Source organism: Apodemus sylvaticus, chromosome 19 (assembly GCF_947179515.1).
Source record: "Apodemus sylvaticus chromosome 19, mApoSyl1.1, whole genome shotgun sequence".
Classification (NCBI taxonomy): Eukaryota; Metazoa; Chordata; class Mammalia; order Rodentia; family Muridae; genus Apodemus; species Apodemus sylvaticus.
In genome coordinates this window covers 16,379,560-16,398,675 of record NC_067490.1, presented here as the reverse complement: position 1 = coordinate 16,398,675, position 19,116 = coordinate 16,379,560, and the positions used below count along the sequence as shown (strand labels likewise).

Genomic DNA, 19,116 nt, shown 5'->3' with positions numbered 1-19,116 from the left:
AGAAGATAAAATTCCAAAACCAAGCTGGATGAATTCAGTATTTGCGATATTTAGAATTAAGAATCAACTTTAGCAAGGCCTGGTCTGCTGCCTAATGGTGTGTGTGTGTGTGTGTGCGTGTGTGTACATGTGTATATATGTGTAAGTATGTGTGTATGCATGTGTATATGTGTGTATATGTGTTTGTGTGTATATGTGTGTACATGTATATGTATACATGTATGTTGTATGCAAATGAAATATATATGAACAAAAGAAAAAGATTAAAGGGAAAAAACTAAAATCTAGTAGCGAAATCTATCCCAAATTTTATTTTTTTAGAATTTATGTATATGAGTACATATATACATATATTTTATGTGTATGACTCCGATATCTTCGTGTGCACCAGAAGAGGGCATCAGATCCCACTACAGATGGTTGTGAGCCACCATGTGTGGTTGGCGATTGAACTCACAATCTCTGGAGGAGCAGCCAGTGAGTGCTCTTAACCTCTGAGCCATCTCTCCAACCCCATCAGATCGTATTTTAATTCTTTCATCTTTACTGGAATGCATCATGGGTAATAAAAACAGGTCTGTCGTTCTTTCAGTCCTTAAAGTTCTGCATGAAGATTATTCTCACTACGTTGCTTAATTCTAGTTCACTAAACGTTAAATTAAAAAAATGTAGACAAATGATAAGGACAAGCATTCGTTGGCATGGACATTCCGGAAGACGGTGGGGTGGGGCGGAGCCACACTGCCCGCAAAGCAACATCACAATTGCTCGCTACCCCTGAGAAATGCCTCGGAGGCCACAGCTCTGATGGGGCGGCACACCGCTGGATGATAGGGCTTTGACGGTTCAGGCAGATAATGAAGACCAAGCGGAAAGAACTACGTTCTTATTGAAAGCAGTTAGGTAAATACGCTGCGCTCTCCCTTCTTAACTTAATAGACTAATTTAGTCATTTAGGATAATTCCTCAGGGACTCTTCTTTGAAATCTTTGAAATTCAGCATCTTTTATTTATTTATTTATTTACTTATTTATTTATTTATTTATTTTTTCAGTGTGGATTATAGGGCAAACGATTTAAAACTCGATGACTAAGTACATAAAGCATCTCGGGGGAGTTAAGTATGTACGGCCATTCAGGAAGTACCGTTGCCAGCGTGTTCTCACGGAGAGCCTGCTCTTTCGCTATCAGCATTTGCTCACAGAAAGGAAAAGCCCGTTTCACTGTCATCAATGCTTCTTGAGTTGGGAAAGGAATACAGATAACAAGGTGGGGCCAGTGATAAAACAGTCGTCTCCATTTTAAGGCAAAGAAGCAAACCCAAAAGGCGACAGAGATCACCCCACAGCAAGACTCCTCCACTTCAAGAGCCACGCTGAGACCTACTGCAAATTGATGCTTGCCGGATGGAGCAATTCCACTCCTGGATCCGTCTTATTTCAAACCTCTGAGAACTGTGGATGTCTGCGGAAGACGCCGCCTCCTTTAAAAACAACTGATGCTGTATTAAGAACTAATCAGGCCAACACACAGACTGCTGGCACAGAGAGGGCATGACCTTGCAATGTAACGAGGAGGGACTGGCACAGGTAAATAGCGCTGTGACCCAGTAGGCATCTGCCAGCCAGCCATGCTTTAGAAAAATCACTGCAAAGCCTCAATCCAGTTTTGCATCCCGGATGATTCAGAGGACGAGAATAATTATCATGAGTCATGAACATCTCCTCACAGGTCAAAAGGCAGGAGTGCAGAACAGCCATGGGGGGTTAATCCACACGTGTGAGTTGTACTTACGGGCCCCATGATGGTCGCTTGCCAGTGGAACACTGAAACACAGAGGAACAGGAGTCACTTACAGCTGCTCAAAGCCATCCTGTCCATGGCAGCCAAACCCAGCAATAGAGTGAACTTACGGTCATCTCCCACGGGTCCGGCTGAGCAGTGAGCAGGTGGATCACGCTGTAAATCACTTAATTCCTGAAGGAAAGCGGAAATACTTGCAGTTAATCCTTCCGTTTCCGGGGAAACGGGCACAAAGAACCCAGAAAGACAGAGACTAACAACTTCTCTTTAAGTCATTTTAAGTCGAATCTGTTCACCATGGACCCTGCCATTCTGGATAGACAAATGAAATCATTAAACTCCTTTATGAGAGAGTCCCAGCCTCTGAAAGGAAGAAGCAGAATCAAGTGTTTTCCTTTAAGACCCCTACTATGTCCCTACGGAAGATCATATATGTCATTGTTACGCAGATGATACCAATAAGTAGGTCCTGGCTGGCACAGTAACGCATGCATGAACTCTGCCAGGTTTCCTTTCCAGCCTTAAACAAACAAGGTCTGTCTTCCAGGAAGTTACAGTTCACTGAGGGGAAGTGAGAGCCTGGGGACATGGGCACTTAAGGAAAGACTTGAAGGAGCCAAGGATCTGTGTGAAGAGCGGAGGTGGGTTGGGAGGAAGACGGCTCAGCCCACAAAGTGCCTGCTGCCTAACCAGAAGGACCTGGGCTCAATACCAGCGCCCATGTAAAACTTTGCAGGCGGTGGGTGATGCAGCACTGGTGAGAGAGAGAGAGACTGGAGGACCCAATCCTTGGGATTTGCTGGCCAGCTAGCCTGCTTGGACTGGTAAGTTTGGGTTCAGTGAAAGACCCTATCTCAAGAATAACTTGGAAAGCTGGGCAGTGGTGGCGCACGCCTTTAATCCCAGCACTTGGGAGGCAGAGGCAGGAGGATTTCTGAGTTCAAGGCCAGCCTGGTCTACAGAGTGAGTTCCAGGACAGCCAGGGCTACACAGAGAAACCCTGTCTCGAAAAATCAAAAAAAAAAAAAAAAAAAAAAAAATAATTTGGAAAGCAATTGAGAGGCACACTGGACACCAATCAACACAACCCCCCCCACACACACATATTGGAACTTGCAAACACGTGTACATACACAACATATCAACACAGAGTAGGAAAGTAATCAGGACATGTTCTGAAACCTACAGGATTGATTCATGACTCCTCTAGCCTCAAGTCACTGAAGGAAAGGTCAATAGTAGACTCCTCTTTCAGGTTGCCCAGCCCTGTCCCAGAAATCCCGAATATAAGTGGCTCCATAGCTTTGGGGACATCACTTAGCCATCCTAGCCTTGTCTGGAAAAGAACTGATCTTTCTTAAATAAGAAAGATATGAATTCGGTATTAAGTACCACACACTGGAGAGGAGGCTCAGCTGATAGCAGACTACTCTTGTAAAAGACCCGGAGGTCACTGACCAGTGCTCTCACAACAGCTCACACAACTGCACATGCCTACTAACTCCAGCTCCACGGGATCCAATGCCTCTTCTGGCCTCCACAGGCAACCGCATTCACATGTGGGCGCGCGCCACGTGCCACACACACACACTCGTGCCCATAATTAAAGATGAATCTTACAAAGCAAAACAGTATCAAACCATACCAAAACGGTATCAAAACAGTATCAAGACCATACGTGGCTAAGGGATGTAGTTTAGGGGACAGAGTATTTGCCTAGCCCAGGGCTCCATCCCTACCACCACACAAAGAAAAGATTATATCAGAAGAACCCAAGTTATGGATAGCCTTGGGCTTGTATTTTGATGCTAATTCCACTCCTAAAGGGAGCTGCAGAGGAGTTGCCTTGTGAACCTTCTCCCCATCTTAACTTTTCAAATAAGGGCTTGAGCCAATGATTGGGCAGAAGGGAGGGGGAGGAGCTGAGAGTTTGGGGGAGGAGAAAAGAATCAGACATGGGGAAGGGGGAGGAGCTACGGAGGATCAAGGAGGGAAGGCAGAGGAGCTATGAGGGGTCGATGGAGAGGCTGCAAAGAGAGAAGCTCGTGACCTGGAGAAACGGCAGGTTCTATGAGATAATATAGATGGGAATAGAGAAGTGTAGTGGGAGATCTGCCCAATCTAGGCTTATAGCTTGTATTGCTACTGATTGAGTTGAGATTTCTTTTATGGGATAATTGAGTTAGAAACAAAGTAGCAACAAACCCGTGTTAGTATGTAAGAACAAAAGCCATCTATCCCTGATGAAGGCAGTGCAGCAGTGCCACAGGGAAGACCGGAAGTTAGCACTGAGGGGGAAGAGTAAGAGATGAGTCTGGGAAGGTAGGTCGAAGCCAGACAGGAAGCAGAACACACACTCCGCGGAGCACAGAGCATTATACAGAGTGCACGGAAGTTGGGTGGGTAGGAAGAGGGAGGGAACTGGTCAGAATTGGGGAATGGAAAAGACAAAAACATACTGCATAAGACTCTCAAAAGGAAGTGCCGCTCCTATTTAAAGGGCCTGCGACGTCAAAGATGAGGCAGAAGGATGGCGATCTGGAAGATCTAGTTACCGCGGGCAAGACAAGTAGGGGTGGCGGGGTTCTGATCGAGGACGTTCTAGGGGCTTCCCTACCTCAGGAGCTATAAGAACAAAGTAAAGAGATGTGTAAGGATGGCGTGGAGGCAGTTGAGGGGTCTTTGATCTCTGTCATCCTCAGACGTAGATGTGTCATGACATCCTGTGTGATCTGCAAAGCAGGAGCAGCCCAACATCTCACCTCCTAGTTTTGCAAAGATTGGTTTACTGAGGTAGGAACCAGCAGACTACACTGTGAGGAAAATGGCCACATTGTATCTGATCCCTGTGACTGCAACAACACCAGGTCTGCGGTAAGACACACAAACACCCTGCACATTTCATCGACTCCGAAACGGCCCCCAACTGTGGATCATCTGTGTCTGTGCACCCAATAATCAAAGAAGGAAGATGCTGGTTAACATTAAAACATTACCAACCAGGTGTCTAGACTTCAGGAATACTAAAACCAGAAAGACGGCAGCTCAGAGCGGTGGTGAAAAAGTCCGGCTCACATCGATTCCGGGTTCTGATAAAGGCAAGGATGTGACCTCAGGCATGGCTGGGAGCCCGGTGGAGACCCAGGGTCTTCCTTCCAAACTCTGTCCCTTCAATGCCTCTTGCTACTTTCATTTTTTCCTCCATCCCATCCCCACCCCCATCCCACTCCCCATATAAACAAGACTAAATCCAGCTCCTGTGTTTCTCCACGTGCAGTTAAGCAATTGGAGACACTAGTCTTCCAAGCTGCCCGTGTCGAAAAGGAAGACTTTGACCTTTAAGCCCGAGCACCGCCCCTCACCTCACCCGGTGACCACGGGGAATAGCTTTTGCTTTCCAGGTTCCAATTTCCTTTTGTACAGTATGACATGACTATTTCATCTAGTTTCCATGACAACTGGCAGACAGAATACAGGTCAAGTGTGCAGCAGGGCCTCCCCTGCCCACGGCAGCAGCCATTGCAAGAAATGTTAAGACAAGACGGAAGCAGTTCTTGCCAATTCTTCAGGAGCAGGAGACAAGGGTTTTAACAGTGTGAAAGAGTGGGAGAGGAGTTGTTCCCAGTTACAGTCAATTGCCGGACTGCCTGCTATCGGTTTTTTTTTTCTTTTCTAATTTAGGATTTGGGAAATGCTTCTAAAAGTACTTGTGGAGTCTTCTAAACATTAATGTATCCAAGCCTTTTTTCTTTTTTTTAAATCGATATGTAACCCTGCCTAGCCAGGAACTCATTATGTAGACCAGACGGGCTTTGAACTCACAGATATCAGCCTACCAATATTAAAGGCATAAGCCCACATGCCTAGCTGTAAACATTAATGTAAACAGTATTTGCTTGCACTCATTTTAACTGGTCAATAGAAAAAATGCAGGCTCTAACTGTGGCTTAAAAACTATTAATGATCTGCATACACACATCTGCATCATGATAATGTGCCAAAAATAACTCAGGTATAGATGCAAATGCACATTAATTACTTTTGTTTATTAACAAGCCAAGCCAAAACCACATGGCAGCTGCAATAGCTTTGAACCACGTTCAAATCTCAAATGTCAAGCTGTTCTTCAAATGTCCCTAAAGTATTACATTTACAAGAAATGTCTTATTCTCATTTTTCTTTTCTCTTTTAATTCCCATTTTTCATAAAGATTCATTTTGTTTTGCATGTTTGAGTACACTGTCTTCTGTCTTTAGACACATCAGAAAAGGGCATCGGATCCCATTACGGATGGTTGTGGCCACCATGTGGTTGCTGGGAATTGAACTCAGGACCTCTGGAAGAGCAGTCAGTGCTCTTAACCGCTGAGCCATCTCTCCAGCCCTCGCTATTTATTTATTTATTAAAGTTCTGATCCTCTTCCTGTCTGGAAGAGGGATGGTGATGGATAAGAGCATAAATCAACAAACTTAAGAAGTAAACTCTGAGCCGGGCGGTGGTGGCACACACCTTTAATCCCAGCACTTGGCACTTGGGAGGTAGAGACAGGTGGATTTCTAGGTTTGAGGCCAGCCTGGTCTACAAAGAGAGTTCCAGGACAGCCAGGGCTACACAGAGAAACCCTGTCTCAAAAAACAAAAGAAACAAGAGAGAGAGAGAGAGAGAGAGAGAGAGAGGAGAGAAGGAAGGAAGGAAGGAAGGAAGGAAGGAAGGAAGGAAGGAAGGAAGGAAGGAAGAAGGAAAACCCTGTCTCAAAAAACAAAAGAAACAAGAGAGAGAGAGAGAGAGAGAGAGAGAGAAGAGAGAAGAAAGGAAGGAAGGAAGGAAGGAAGAAGGAAGGAAGGAAAGAAAAGAGAGAGAGAGAGAGGAGAGAAGGAAGGAAGGAAGGAAGGAAGGAAGGAAGGAAGGAAGGAAGAAGGAAGGAAGGAAAGAAAACTCTGCAAGGGCTGGGTTTTTTAAGGTATCTGTGGAAAGCTCACTCACAGTAATGGAGAATGAGCCTGCACGACATACATCCCGCTAGGCTATTAGGGATACGGGGTACAGTTCAGGCAGAAAGAGCAACAGACAACAAGGGTGCAAGACGCACGTTCCTCCCTCACCTGCAAAAAATACAGACCTTAAGTGCAACGAGAGAGAAACCAGGAGACTTAAGAAATTCTGGGATGACCTCATGAGGCAACAATGCATGCTCTGACTCTGCAGTCTATAAAAACTGCATCCAAGGTCGTCAGCATCTGCATTGGGCCCTTAAGTCAGCTGGGCATCAGTCAGTGTGGTTTTAGGGGACACACGGAGTCAAGGGCTGCTTAGCTATGTACTCTTTCCAACCCCCCCCCCTTAAAATCCGCGAGGTTCTTTTCTCTGTAGTAACTGACACCCCTACACATATCTACTTCTGTTGTGTCATATATTTGATGGTTAAAAAAAGAATTCAGTGAGATAACTCAAATTTAATCACCTAACTGACTCAGCTGCTTAATAACTGTAAACTGACCTCTAACGTGCGTCCGAAGCGTCCATTAAAATAGTCTGAGCATAGCCAGGCGTGGTGGCGCACGCCTGTAATCCCAGCACTTGGGAGGCAGAGGCAGGTGGATTTCTGAGTTCGAGGCCAGCCTGGTCTACAGAGTGAGTTCCAGGACAGCCAGGACTACACAGAGAAACCCTGTCTCGAAAAACAAAACAAACAAACAAAACAAACAAACAAAAAAATAGTCTGAGCGTCTTGCCTTAGTCTTTAACCTTTCCTTTACGTAGCTCTCGTAAATGCAGCAAAGATATTCCTGTGTCGTATTTGTATACTGATGGTGGATTTTTTCCTCCGTAACTTTTCATTAGAGAACTATATCAAACTCATTTCGCTTGCATTTACCAACTGGGACATAGTTTTACATTAATATGAATGTGAAATATCGGGACTAGAGAGATGGCTCAGTGGTTAAGAGCACTGACTGCTCTTCCGAAGGTCCTGAGTTCAAGTCCCAGCAACCACATGGTGGCTCACAACCATCCGTAATGAGATCCGACGCCCTCTTCTGGTGCGTCTGAACACAGCTACAGTGTACTTACATATAATAATAAATAAAGCTTTTAAAAATAGTAAAATATCAACTTCTATACATACAGAAAGATGTTACTTGTTTCTTACTAATCTACTTGAACAGCTTGCAAAGCTAGTCACTGAGTGATCCGTGTTTATTGTCTCATTCATATGTATTTGGTATTTTTACTTTCATAACTATTTTAGTAGGTCAATAGAGAAATACCTATATTTGACATACAAACTTCTGCTCCAAAAGGAACCGTCATGGATAGATACCCTATGAGTGGGATGGAAAATGTATGTTTGGGAGTGTTAAAAAAAAATACAAACAACTTAAGTGACGTAACAAGATGGCCAGCAAGATGGCTCAGAAAGGGACGGCTCTTGAACTGAAGGCAAGCCTAATGAACTAAATTTGATCCCTGGGAACGCCATGGTGGAAAGAGAGAATTGATTCATGCAAACTGTCCCTCTGACCCCCATGCCCATCCCATACAGACTACTGACAGCTAGTTAAATACACTTTAAAACAACAACAATAACACGCTAGGGTTAAGCCGTCTCTCCACTTCTTCTAATCTTCTGTTCTCTAAGAGCTGACACCGAACCATACACTTTGCTCAAGAGCACAGGGTCCTCATGTGAGCTGACAGCAGGGTAAATTCTACCCTGGATCTCAGACACACCACAGAGATCCTCTGGTGTCTGAGGGAACGCTCGGGCTTTAGGCAGACCTCTTCCTAGCCAGGTTCAGCCAAAGGAGCTCGGAGTCCTCGAGGCCAATCTTTTTACAACGGTGATGGCATCTACACGTGTGCATGAAAGCAAAGCAGTGTCTTGTGAGGACAACAAAACACGCAATGGGCGGCACACCCGCCAGACCACGACCTGAACCAAACCATTGTCAACAGATGAGAATACACCCATTCACAGCTCAACAGCCATGTGAGCAGGCGGCTCGGGCGTCGGGGGGGGGGGGGGTGGATGGTGAAAGACAACTTTGGGGAGGGCAACTTGGTAATGACATTGACACTGGAAAATGCATTTGGTCCTCGATCCAGTAACTTACCTCATACAAATCACCATGCAGATAGACAGACAGACAGATAGACAGACAGACAGATAGATAGACAAATGGATAGACAGACAGATAGATAGATAGATAGACAGACAGACAGACAGACAGACAGACAGACAGACAGACAGATAGATAGATAGATAGATAGATGGGTAGATGGGTAGATAGATGATAGATGGATAGATACTGAACAGATTGATTGATAGATGATAGATTGATAAATAGATGCTGGATAGATAGATAGATAGATAGATAGATAGATAGATAGATGCTGGATAGATAGATAGATGATAGATGGATATATAGATGATAGATGGATAGATGCTGGATGGATAGATAGATAGATAGATAGATAGACAGACAATAGATGGATATATAGATAATGGATAGATGATAGATAGATAGATAGATAGATAGGGAGACAGATGATAGATGGATAGATACTGGATAGATTGATTGATAGATGATAGATGGATAAATAGATAGACAAACAATAGATGGATATATAGATGCTGGATAGATAGATGCTGGATAGATAGATAGATAGATAGATAGATAGATAGATAGATAGATAATCTACCAATAAGGGGATGGCTTACACAACCACACACTGAAATTCTGACAGCCATAGAAAGAACAACACAGACCCCACAAGCTGAGGACACTGAGCAAAGGTTATACAGCATTCAAGGAAAATACACTACTTATTACAGTCCCTGCTATTACAATATTTACTACAGTCTCTGCTCTCACTGCCTCCACTACACACACACACACACACACACACACACACACACACACAAAGCAAGTGATTGAAAAGGCACATATGGAACTCTGAACAGCGCACATCCTTAGAGTATTCTGCTACTTCTGCTGTGCCTTCCTGCCTGAGAGAGGATGTCGTTACATGGCCCATGCTGGCCTGGAACTCATATAGCCCCAGTTGTCCATAAACTTAAATCCTCCTGCCTCAGTCAGCTCCTGGTACAATTTAAAAGAGATAGGATGGAACTGGTTTTCTTTTCCTTTCTTTCTTTTTCTTTTTTTAAAAATCTCTCTCTATATTACAACCTTTTTCTTTTTATTACCATCGTCTGATATGACCAGGAAAAACTGAGTGACTGTTATGGACTACTGTGGAGTAGATACGCGAAAGACCTGGCAAGCAAATCCAGCGTGAGATCCCAGACAGTTCAATCCCAGCACAAGGAAAGGGCCAAGTGGGAGAGCCAAGGACGCTGAGTGCCCTTCCTAAGCTGTTCCTCATGGAGGTAACTGCACTATGGTTGACATAAGCTGTGGGCCTCAGGGGAAGAATGTGTACCAACTGCCACTATTGTGTTGAAATCCTTCTGGACTACTAAAAGTATTTCAAATCAATTAATGAATGTTGCGGGTGTGGAACCCAGGTCTTGTGTAACCTGGGCAACCACTGAGCTAAATCCTCAAAGACCATTATTTTTAAACATTTATTTTATATTTGTGTGTGTGTGTGTGTGTGTGTGTGTGTGTGTATGGGGGCACACGGGCCTATGAGTGCAGGCATCCACAGAAGACAGCATGAGATCCCCTGGAAGCGGAATGTGGTTAGCTGCTGCATGGATACTAGAAACCAAGCCTGGGTCCTCTGCAAGAGCCGCAAGTCCTCTTAACCTCCGAGCTGTCTCTGCAACCTCAAAGACCATTTGTAGAAGTAAAAGCTTTGGGCTGGAGAGATGGCTCAGCGGTTAAGAGCAATGACTGCTCTTCTGGAGGTCCTCAGCGGTTAAGAGCACTGGCCGCTCTTCCAGAGGTCCTGAGTTCAAATCCCAGCAACCACATGGTGGCTCACAGCCATCTGTAATGAGATTGGGTGCCCCCTTCTGGGGTGTCTGAAGACAGCTACAGTGTACTTACATATAATAAATAATTCAGGATGAGGAGGAAGAAGAAGTGGAGGAGAAGGAGGGGGGGAGGACTGGTGACCTTGAACTCTACTGAGTTCAAGAAAAGCACACCCTGTTGGGCACCTGTAACAGATTCTTAATAAAGCTGATTGCCCCTCCTTTTCCTCCTTTGTTATAATGTCTTTTACTTTTTATTTTCACTTCTATTCCAAGAGAATATAAGTGTCTCACTAGGTAAACAAACTAGCCTCAGGCTGGAGAGATGGCTCAGCGGTTAAGAGCACTGGCCGCTCTTCCAGAGGTCCTGAGTTCAATTCCTAGCAACCACACGGTGGCTCACAACCATCTGTAATGGGATCTGACGCCCTCTTCTGGCATGTGGGTGTATATGCAGCATAGCACTCATACATTAACAAATAATAAAATAAAATAAAATCATCCATCTCATCTAGATTAAAAAAAAAAAAAAAGACTGGTCTTAAACTCACCATCCCCCTGCCTATACCTCCACAGCACTAGGATTACAAGTGTGTGCGCCCTGTCCAATTTGGAATGTTGGAATGCTTTTATTTTCATTTTGAAATCAAGATCTTCACCCCCTCTTGTCCTGCGTTCCTCTACAACACCTGGCAGGATGCTTCCCACACATAGATGTTTTTAAGTATTATTCGAGTCACGTTCCTGTCAAATTTCAGAAGAAACGGAGGATGAATAGACTTGGCAAACAAATAAAAACCCCTTGCTCCCCTGACAGATGTGTAGGTTGCTTGGAGTAATACGCATAGCAGTTACTTGAGAACCATATATGTCCCTTAGCTCAGAGTGCCCTTTGTCATATAATGTTTCATTAAGCATCATGTCATCTGAAAATGAATACCAAAGGACTATCAACCGATGACATATTATCTGGCAAAGATTTCTGGTTACACGGTGTATAAAATGCATACTAGAAAGTCTTCCAGCTCAGAGAGAACAGCCATTAGAATATTCTTCGTTTTATTTCTAATTTAGAAAAACCCAAGACCCCATTCCCTCTGGTCTGTTTGGAATGTGGCTGACCTGTTTTTCAAGCCACTGCTTGGGGAAGCTCTTCCCAGTGGAGTTGGGGGTCTGAGTGAGCTAACTTCAGCTCAAAGTAGATGGCACCCTGACCACCACTACTACTCCAGGTCAGCAGTGACCGGAAGGGCTGTGGTCTGTGGTGTGGATAGAGATCTTGCAGGCATGTATTCCCGGTCTGGTTTAACCCCCTGGGCTAATAATAAAAGTCCAAAGGGTCTTTGCACACACACTCTGTCCTAACACGCACAATTCAGATTTTGTCATTTTGTCTCAGAATCTGTCTTAAAGACCAAATAGTGGTCAAACTCTCTCGGGTCACCTAGGAGGTATGTGTGATGGTAAGTACCCAAGGCACTGAGTTCAAAGGGCACTTCAGAATTTGTAGGGGGAAAAAAAGGTGTCTTCACAAGAAGTGTTGTGGAAGGATAGGGAGGAGGTCCTGAATTCTTAGACGTGTGAACAGCTAAGCCACCCAGGAAACCTACGTTAAGAACCAAACTAGTCTCAGGGTGACCTTAGGGGTGTGATTCTCAAAGTTCAGGGCATCTTTCTGGGACAGGAAAGGCGGCTTACTATAGAACTAGGTAGGGTACATTACTTGATGCAAAGTACCTTTTTATATAATGCTAACACTGAGGGGCTGTGGGGATGGCTCAGCCTCAATTTTTGCTGTACATGCGGCCCTCACATCGAAGCTGGACACGGCAGGGTCCACTTGAAATTCCAGTGCTGGGAAGGCAAAGGCTCACTGGCCGGCCAGCCTAGCTGACTCAGCAAACTACAGATTCAGACCAAAAAGAAAGGAGTGCCCGGCATGGTGATACATGCTCTTAATCTCAGCACTGGGAGGCAGAGGCAGGTGAATCTCTGTGAGTTCGAGATGGCTGACGCTGTGAGTTCCAGGCCAGCCAAGTACTACACTGTGTATCAAAGACCTGTACAAAAAAAGGTGTGTGTGTGTGTGTGTGTGTGTGTGTGTGTGTGCTGGTGAGATGGCTCAGCCGTTAAGAACACTGACTGCTCTTCAGATCCCAGTAACCACATGGTGGCTCACAACCATCCCTAATGAGATCTGATGGCCTTTCCAGGTGTGTCTGAAGATAGCTACAGTGTACTTAACAAAAAATGAGAAATAAATCTTTGGGCTGGAGTGAGTGGACCAGAGTGAGCAGAGGTCTTGAGTTCAATTCCCAGCAACTACATGATGGCTCACAACCATCTGTACAGCTACACTGTACTCAAATACTTTAAATAATAAATGAATAAATAAATAAATAAATAAATAAATAAAAATAGACAGACAGACAGGAAAGGTAGACCAGGTTGGCAACCTGTGACCTCCACGTGTGCACATCTGCATGCACACTCATGCACACAGGCACAAAACAGGCCCAGGTTCACCAAGGGTAAAGCAAATTAGAATCAAATGCTACTCCACCCTACTGGCTGGGATGGCTAAGAAGACAAAGAAGAAAGTATCGCCAGGTGGTGGTGGCGCCTTTAATCCCAGCACTTGGGAGGCAGAGGCAGGCAGATTTCTGAGTTTGAGGCCAGCCTGGTCTATAGAGTGAGTTCCAGGACAGCCAGGACTACACAGAGAAACCCTGTCTCGGGGGAAAAAAAAGTATCTATGTTGGAAAACAGGAAACAAGTGGGACCCTTGGTCTGTGCGCACAGAAAGTAGGTAAGCCCAGATATAGTTAGTGCGCCACAAAGCCCTGACTGCCGAATGCACACCTGACTCACATAAGTCCACCTTAGGGCCTCACTGGCCGTAGCCCCAATCCAAGGACAGCCTGAACGTCCACCACCAGCAGCAGGGCTTGCTGTGTATGGAGGCAGTGCCGGCGGAGACACTTGAGCCCCACGCCACAGTTCAGATAAAGTCTTAAACAGTACACAGGGGACACCAGACAAAGGGGGTTCGGCATAGGCGTCCCTTTAAGGGCAGGTCAAAGGCTCAGCTGAGAGCGGGTAAAGCCAGGGAGAGACAGATGCATCTAGGACTCTTGCAATGGACTTCCTAAGTGTTAGGTTCACAACTGTCTACATTTTATAAGAATCCTTCACCGTTCTGTATGCTGTGCCCTTGTATTTTATAGTTCACCAGAAGTTTACACTGGTACTTTAAAAATTATGTTTAATGGTGTGTGTGTGTGTGTGTGAATGTGTGTGTGTGAGAAAAAGAGAAAGGGGACAGAGGGGGAAGGAGAGGGGAGGGGGAAGAGGAGGGGAAGGGGAGCGGAGGGGAAGGAGAGCGGAGAGGAAGGGGGAGAGGGGGAGAAGTGGGGAGGGGGAGGGGAAGAGAGGAGAGAGGGCGAGGAAGGGGGAGAGGGGGAGAAGAGGAGAGGGGGAAGGGAGAAGAGGGGGATGGGAAGAGGGAGGGGAAGGGGGAGGAGAGGAAGGGGGAGAAGAAAGAAGAGAGGGGGAGAGGGGGAGAGGGGAAGGTTAAAGGGGGATGGGGGTGGAGGGTATGGGGGGGGGACAGGAGAGGGGGAGGGGGAGAGAGCAAGCACACAGGTACATGAGGAAGCCAGAAAAGGGGTTTTGGTTCCAGTGATTATGAGTCCTGGGCGCCCATCTTGGCTCCTCTGCAAGCATAGCAAATGCTCTTAGATACTCTAGCATCTCTGCAGCTCCACACTGTAACTTTTGAAGCGAGGCTTTCCTTAATGCATAGCATGATATTAAAAACAAGGATGTATGGAGTTCACATCCTGTGAGGTTCCGACTGTTAAATAATGACGTCAGTCACATAATGACGTCAGTTACACATCCAGGCAAGCTCACTGGGCGAAACTGTGCCTGCCTTGTAGACATGCAATTCAGTTTCATCTCAGAACTCCGAAAGTGGAATGGACTGTTGATTAAATAGGTTTCCTCGGATCTGAGTCAACACTTAAAAGAAGCTAACTCTCTATATGTGAATATAGATCAGGCAATGAATAAATACCATCAACAGAGATGAAAACACCCCCGAGAGGAAAGGGGTCTCTGCCGAAGAAGCAATTTTCATGCGATGGACGTGCAGTAGGGTGTATCTAAATTTCAGAGTGCAAGCTATTAATAGGTTACAGGCCAATGTCCTTATAACTACTAGAACCACTACCACCACCACCACAACAACAACAAAAAACAAAACAAAACAAACAAAAAACCCCAACCAACCAACCAACCAACCAACAACAAAAAACAAAAAATCTTGCAAGCCTGAAAAAAAAATGTGTACTTAAGGGATTTCTAGAGCCTTCTGTGGCTAAGCATGTCTATTCCAGTTCAGACTTCTATAATCAGCAAGATACAAAGAGAAGCATTGGGAGACCTCAACTGAATTTAAATGGGCACAGATGGCGTGTTTATAACACACCCCCACAATATGCTAAGTGTTCTCCACAAAACCAACCAGGACACAGCCCCTGCCTCTAGGGACTTAACGTCTAAAAGTAGATGAGGCCCGCCTAATTCAAAGAAAGCAAATAAATACAAGGAAGGAAGGAAAGCCGGGGCTGGAGAGAAGGAGCCTGTGTCCATCTCTGGCTCCTTCACAAGCACCAGCAGAGGGGAAGGGCAAGCCAGAGCGGCCTTATTTACCCTAAGGTTTAATATGGCGCTGTGCAGTAAATATTTGTGCAGAACTGAGCACACTGAGAAATGCTGTTGGGGTTGTCTAGCTGTAACAGGCAGAAGGTCTGAGCCTACCTATGAGACAATATACAGCGTGATGGCTGTGCCCAGCTGGCAGCCAACGGCCGCGCACAGGGACTGATTTATGGCCTCCCATTTAAATTATCTAGGGCCAAGCACAGGAGAGCATTATTTCAAACCCTCTGGCTTCACCAGAGGGGTTTGATAGCACAAAAACACTTCTACCTCAAACAAGCCAATGACCCTTACTGGACTGCATCTCCCCGCCCCCTAATTTGGTGTTGCCTCTAAAGAAACATAGGAGCTATATTTGGTTTGTCCGTAAATAAACATTTTATGGGTTTATAGTCCACACGCTGATGTCCTCACCCGGCAGACTAGAGCCCTTTCAACAGAGAGATGACGTCCAAAGAGTCTCCTGACACAGGTCCTCCCTACACATTTGAGTTAAAGGATATCTTGATTTTACACCACATGGTTTCTTCCTGGGAAGATTTCAAAATGCTGACATTCAGTTAGTTTTGTTATAGGAGCCGAACTCACTTCAAGGAGCTGGTCCTGTCTGCTGCCCACATCAGGGGTGTCTGTCAAAGGATGCTTTTAGCGGGGTGTCTGTGACTGTATGTCTGGACGCAGGGCCACGCAGAAGCCATAGGCTAACCTCAAGTCATTCGCCTTGGTTTTCAGTTTTCATTAACCATTAGTGTGTGTGTACACGCCTCTGTGTGCGATGAATGTACGCATGTGAGCATCACAATGTTACATACACAGTGATGTAAGGGTCCACCTCTTGGGAGCTGATCTCTTCTTCGAGTGTGCACATTTATGTGTGTGGTGTCTGTGCACGTGTAAGCATACAAATGAGCGTTACCACCATGCACACATGGGCCTAAGAGGCCACCTCTTGGGGGGCTGATTCTCTTCCTCACCGAGACAAGTCTCTACTGTTTTAAACCAGGTTGGCAAACCTGGGAGCCTGTAGGCGATTCTGCCGACTCTCCCATCTTGCCCTAGGAGTGATAGGAGTACAGATGTGTGCTAGCTACCACATCTGGCTTTTCTCCATCGATCAGACCCAGGTCATCAGACTTGTACAGCAAGTGCTTTATCCAACTAAGCCCCTGCTTTGTGTGTGTGTGTGTGTGTCTGTCTGTCTGTGTGCGTGTGCGCACACGCGCACATGTGTACATGTTTTAAGACAGCGTAGCTCATAGGCCTAGAACCTGCAGAGCAGTTTATGCAAGCCAGCCAGTGAATCCGCCTGCCTCCCCGGCACTGGATTGCAAGCTCATTCAGACTCTTATATGAACACTCTGGTCCCCATTCTTATGTATAGCAGGCACGTCCCCCACTAACTCATTGCCACAGGCAAAGGCTGCTTTCCAAAGAGATGATACAGACAAAACCCACAGGGGCAGGAGGCGGGTAAAGAAAGCCATGACCCAGGTGCCTTTGTCCTGTTGGTGTGCATCGGGACCAGAGTCCAATTTAGAACAGAATGTGGAGGTAAGGATAGGGAGTATTTTCTACCCAACGTGTCATTTACCCATGGGGTAAAGGTGTCTGTTGCAGTCAGAGCAGAGACCTATCAGGATTAGGAGTCGGACAGATGTCACTAAGGCATCCAGGCGTGCCCTGGATGGCAGGGGGAGGAGTCTGAAGAGATTCAACACCAAACAATCTTGAAGACTTAACTTGAAGAGCCAAGCAAAGGGCGGGGATGGTTGGGTCAGAGAATCTCCAGAGAGCCCTTGGGTGTTCTCCCCTTCTCCCTTCCATGCCCTCCCGCCATGGACCCAGCTAAAGACACTTGAATGGGAACAGCTCTTTGGATTTTCCCACTGTACTGGCTGGTTTTGTGTGTCAACTTGACACAGGCTGGAGATATCACTGAGCAAGGAGCTTCAGCTGGGGAAATGCCTCCATGAGATCCAGCTGTGGGGCATTTTCTCAATTAGTGATCAAGTAGGGAGGGCCCCTTGTGGGTGGGGCCATCCCTGGGCTGGTATTCTTGGGTTCTATAAGAAAGCAGGCTGAGCAAGCCAGGGGAAGCAAGCCAGTAAGGAACATCCCTCCATGCCTCTGACTCAGCTCCTGCTTCCAACCCTGCTTGAGTTCTAGTCCTGACTTCCTTTTGTGATGAACAGCAATGCAGAAGTGTAAGCTGAATAAACCCTTTTCTCCCCCCCCAACTTGCTTCTTAGTCATGTTTGTGCAGGAATAGAAACCCTGACTAAGATAACCACTTAACACACTGCTGACACCAACATCCATGTCAGGCATCTACAATAGCTTCCATCTATTGTAAAGTAAGGTTTACAGCTGGGGTGGTGGTATCTGCTGCTGATGGTTCTCAGAACTCAGGATGCAGAGAATCCAGGATTTGAAGCTGGCCTGGGCTGCCCAGTAACTTTAAGGCAAACTGAGACTACACAGCTAGGCCCAGTCTTGAAAGAAAGAAAAGAAAGAAGAAAGAAAGAAAGAAAGAAAGAAAGAAAGAAAGAAAGAAAGAAAGAAAGAAAGAAAGAAAGAAAGAAAGAGAGAGAGAAAGAGAAGGAGAGAAAGAGAAAGAAAGAGAAAGAACGAGAGAAAGAAAGAAAAAGAGAGAAAGAAAGACAGACAAAAAGAGAGAAAGAGAGAGAAAAGAGAGAAAGACAGAAAGACAGGAAGACAGAGAAAGACAGAAAGACAGACAGACAGAAAGAAAGAAAGAAAAGACATCTTTGCCCTACTCAAGATGATTTTCAATTTTTCTAAAATACTATCTTGTCTGTACTGTTCAACATGACTTCCTGTTAGGAATTTTCTTTCTTTCTTCTTTTTTTTTTTTTTTTTTTTTTTGGTTTTTTTGGATTTGGTTTTTTCGAGACAGGGTTTCTCTGTGTAGCCCTGGCTGTCCTGGAACTCACCCTGTAGACCAGCTTGGCCTCGAACTCAGAAATCAGCCTTCCCTTGCCTCCCAAGTACTAGGATTAAAGGCGTGCACCACCACTGCCTGGCAGGAATTTTCTTAATCACCTCCCCTCTCAACTTACACACACACATTCATATTCATTCTCTCTCTCTCTCTCTCTCTCTCTCTCCCCCCTCTCTCTCCCTCCCCCTCTCCCCTCCCCTTGCCAATTAATTTTTACCAATCTCACCTTTTATCTTCAGGACTTACCATAAACATCAGCAGTTTTCTCTTACCCTCTATGGGTCCCTACTCTATTCCCAGAATCCCTTGCCTGCCTTTGTCCAGGACATTCATCAGAATAACACTGTGTACAGAAAATGACACTGCATCCTGCCCAGCCAGCCCCACATTACTAGACGTTTCATGGCTTCTCCAGGCAGGCTCTGCATTGAGTAGATAATTCTCAGCATGGCCCTTCCAGGTCCTCCATTTACCAAGGTCCCAGGCCTTTCCCCATCGATGCTTCCCAAAGGCGTAGTTATCTGCTCCAAATTAGGCAAGTCTAGTGTCTGGAGTTCTATAGTTTTCTGTACAAATAGGGAGTATCTATGTCTTTCACCCTCCTCCAGATCTACATGTAAGTCCATCTTTTCTACTGAAGTGCTCCTAATTTCCTCCAAATGAATTTGCTCCACCCCAC

At 45.6% G+C, this 19,116-nt stretch overlaps 1 protein-coding gene and 1 long non-coding RNA gene across 4 annotated transcripts in view; one reads left to right on the top strand and one right to left on the bottom strand.

The window, feature by feature from the left end:
* Positions 1-19,116, bottom strand: part of Ube2d1 (ubiquitin conjugating enzyme E2 D1) — a 35,170-nt gene that overhangs the window by 6,679 nt on the left and 9,375 nt on the right. For both annotated transcript variants that reach the window (XM_052163662.1, XM_052163663.1), the window contains exons 2-3: positions 1,914-1,977; positions 1,795-1,826 (exon numbers count right to left, since the gene is read on the bottom strand). In XM_052163662.1, the coding sequence (XP_052019622.1) occupies positions 1,795-1,826; positions 1,914-1,977 (96 nt within the window). The remainder of the gene's footprint in view (positions 1-1,794; positions 1,827-1,913; positions 1,978-19,116) is intronic.
* Positions 726-11,012, top strand: LOC127669601 (uncharacterized). 2 transcript variants are annotated; one of them, XR_007974402.1, is made up of 3 exons: positions 726-903; positions 1,055-2,627; positions 10,035-11,012. It is a non-coding gene; the product is annotated as an uncharacterized LOC127669601 (long non-coding RNA). The 2 variants fall into 2 exon arrangements; XR_007974401.1 differs by lacking the exon at positions 10,035-11,012 and having other exon boundaries at positions 1,055-2,846.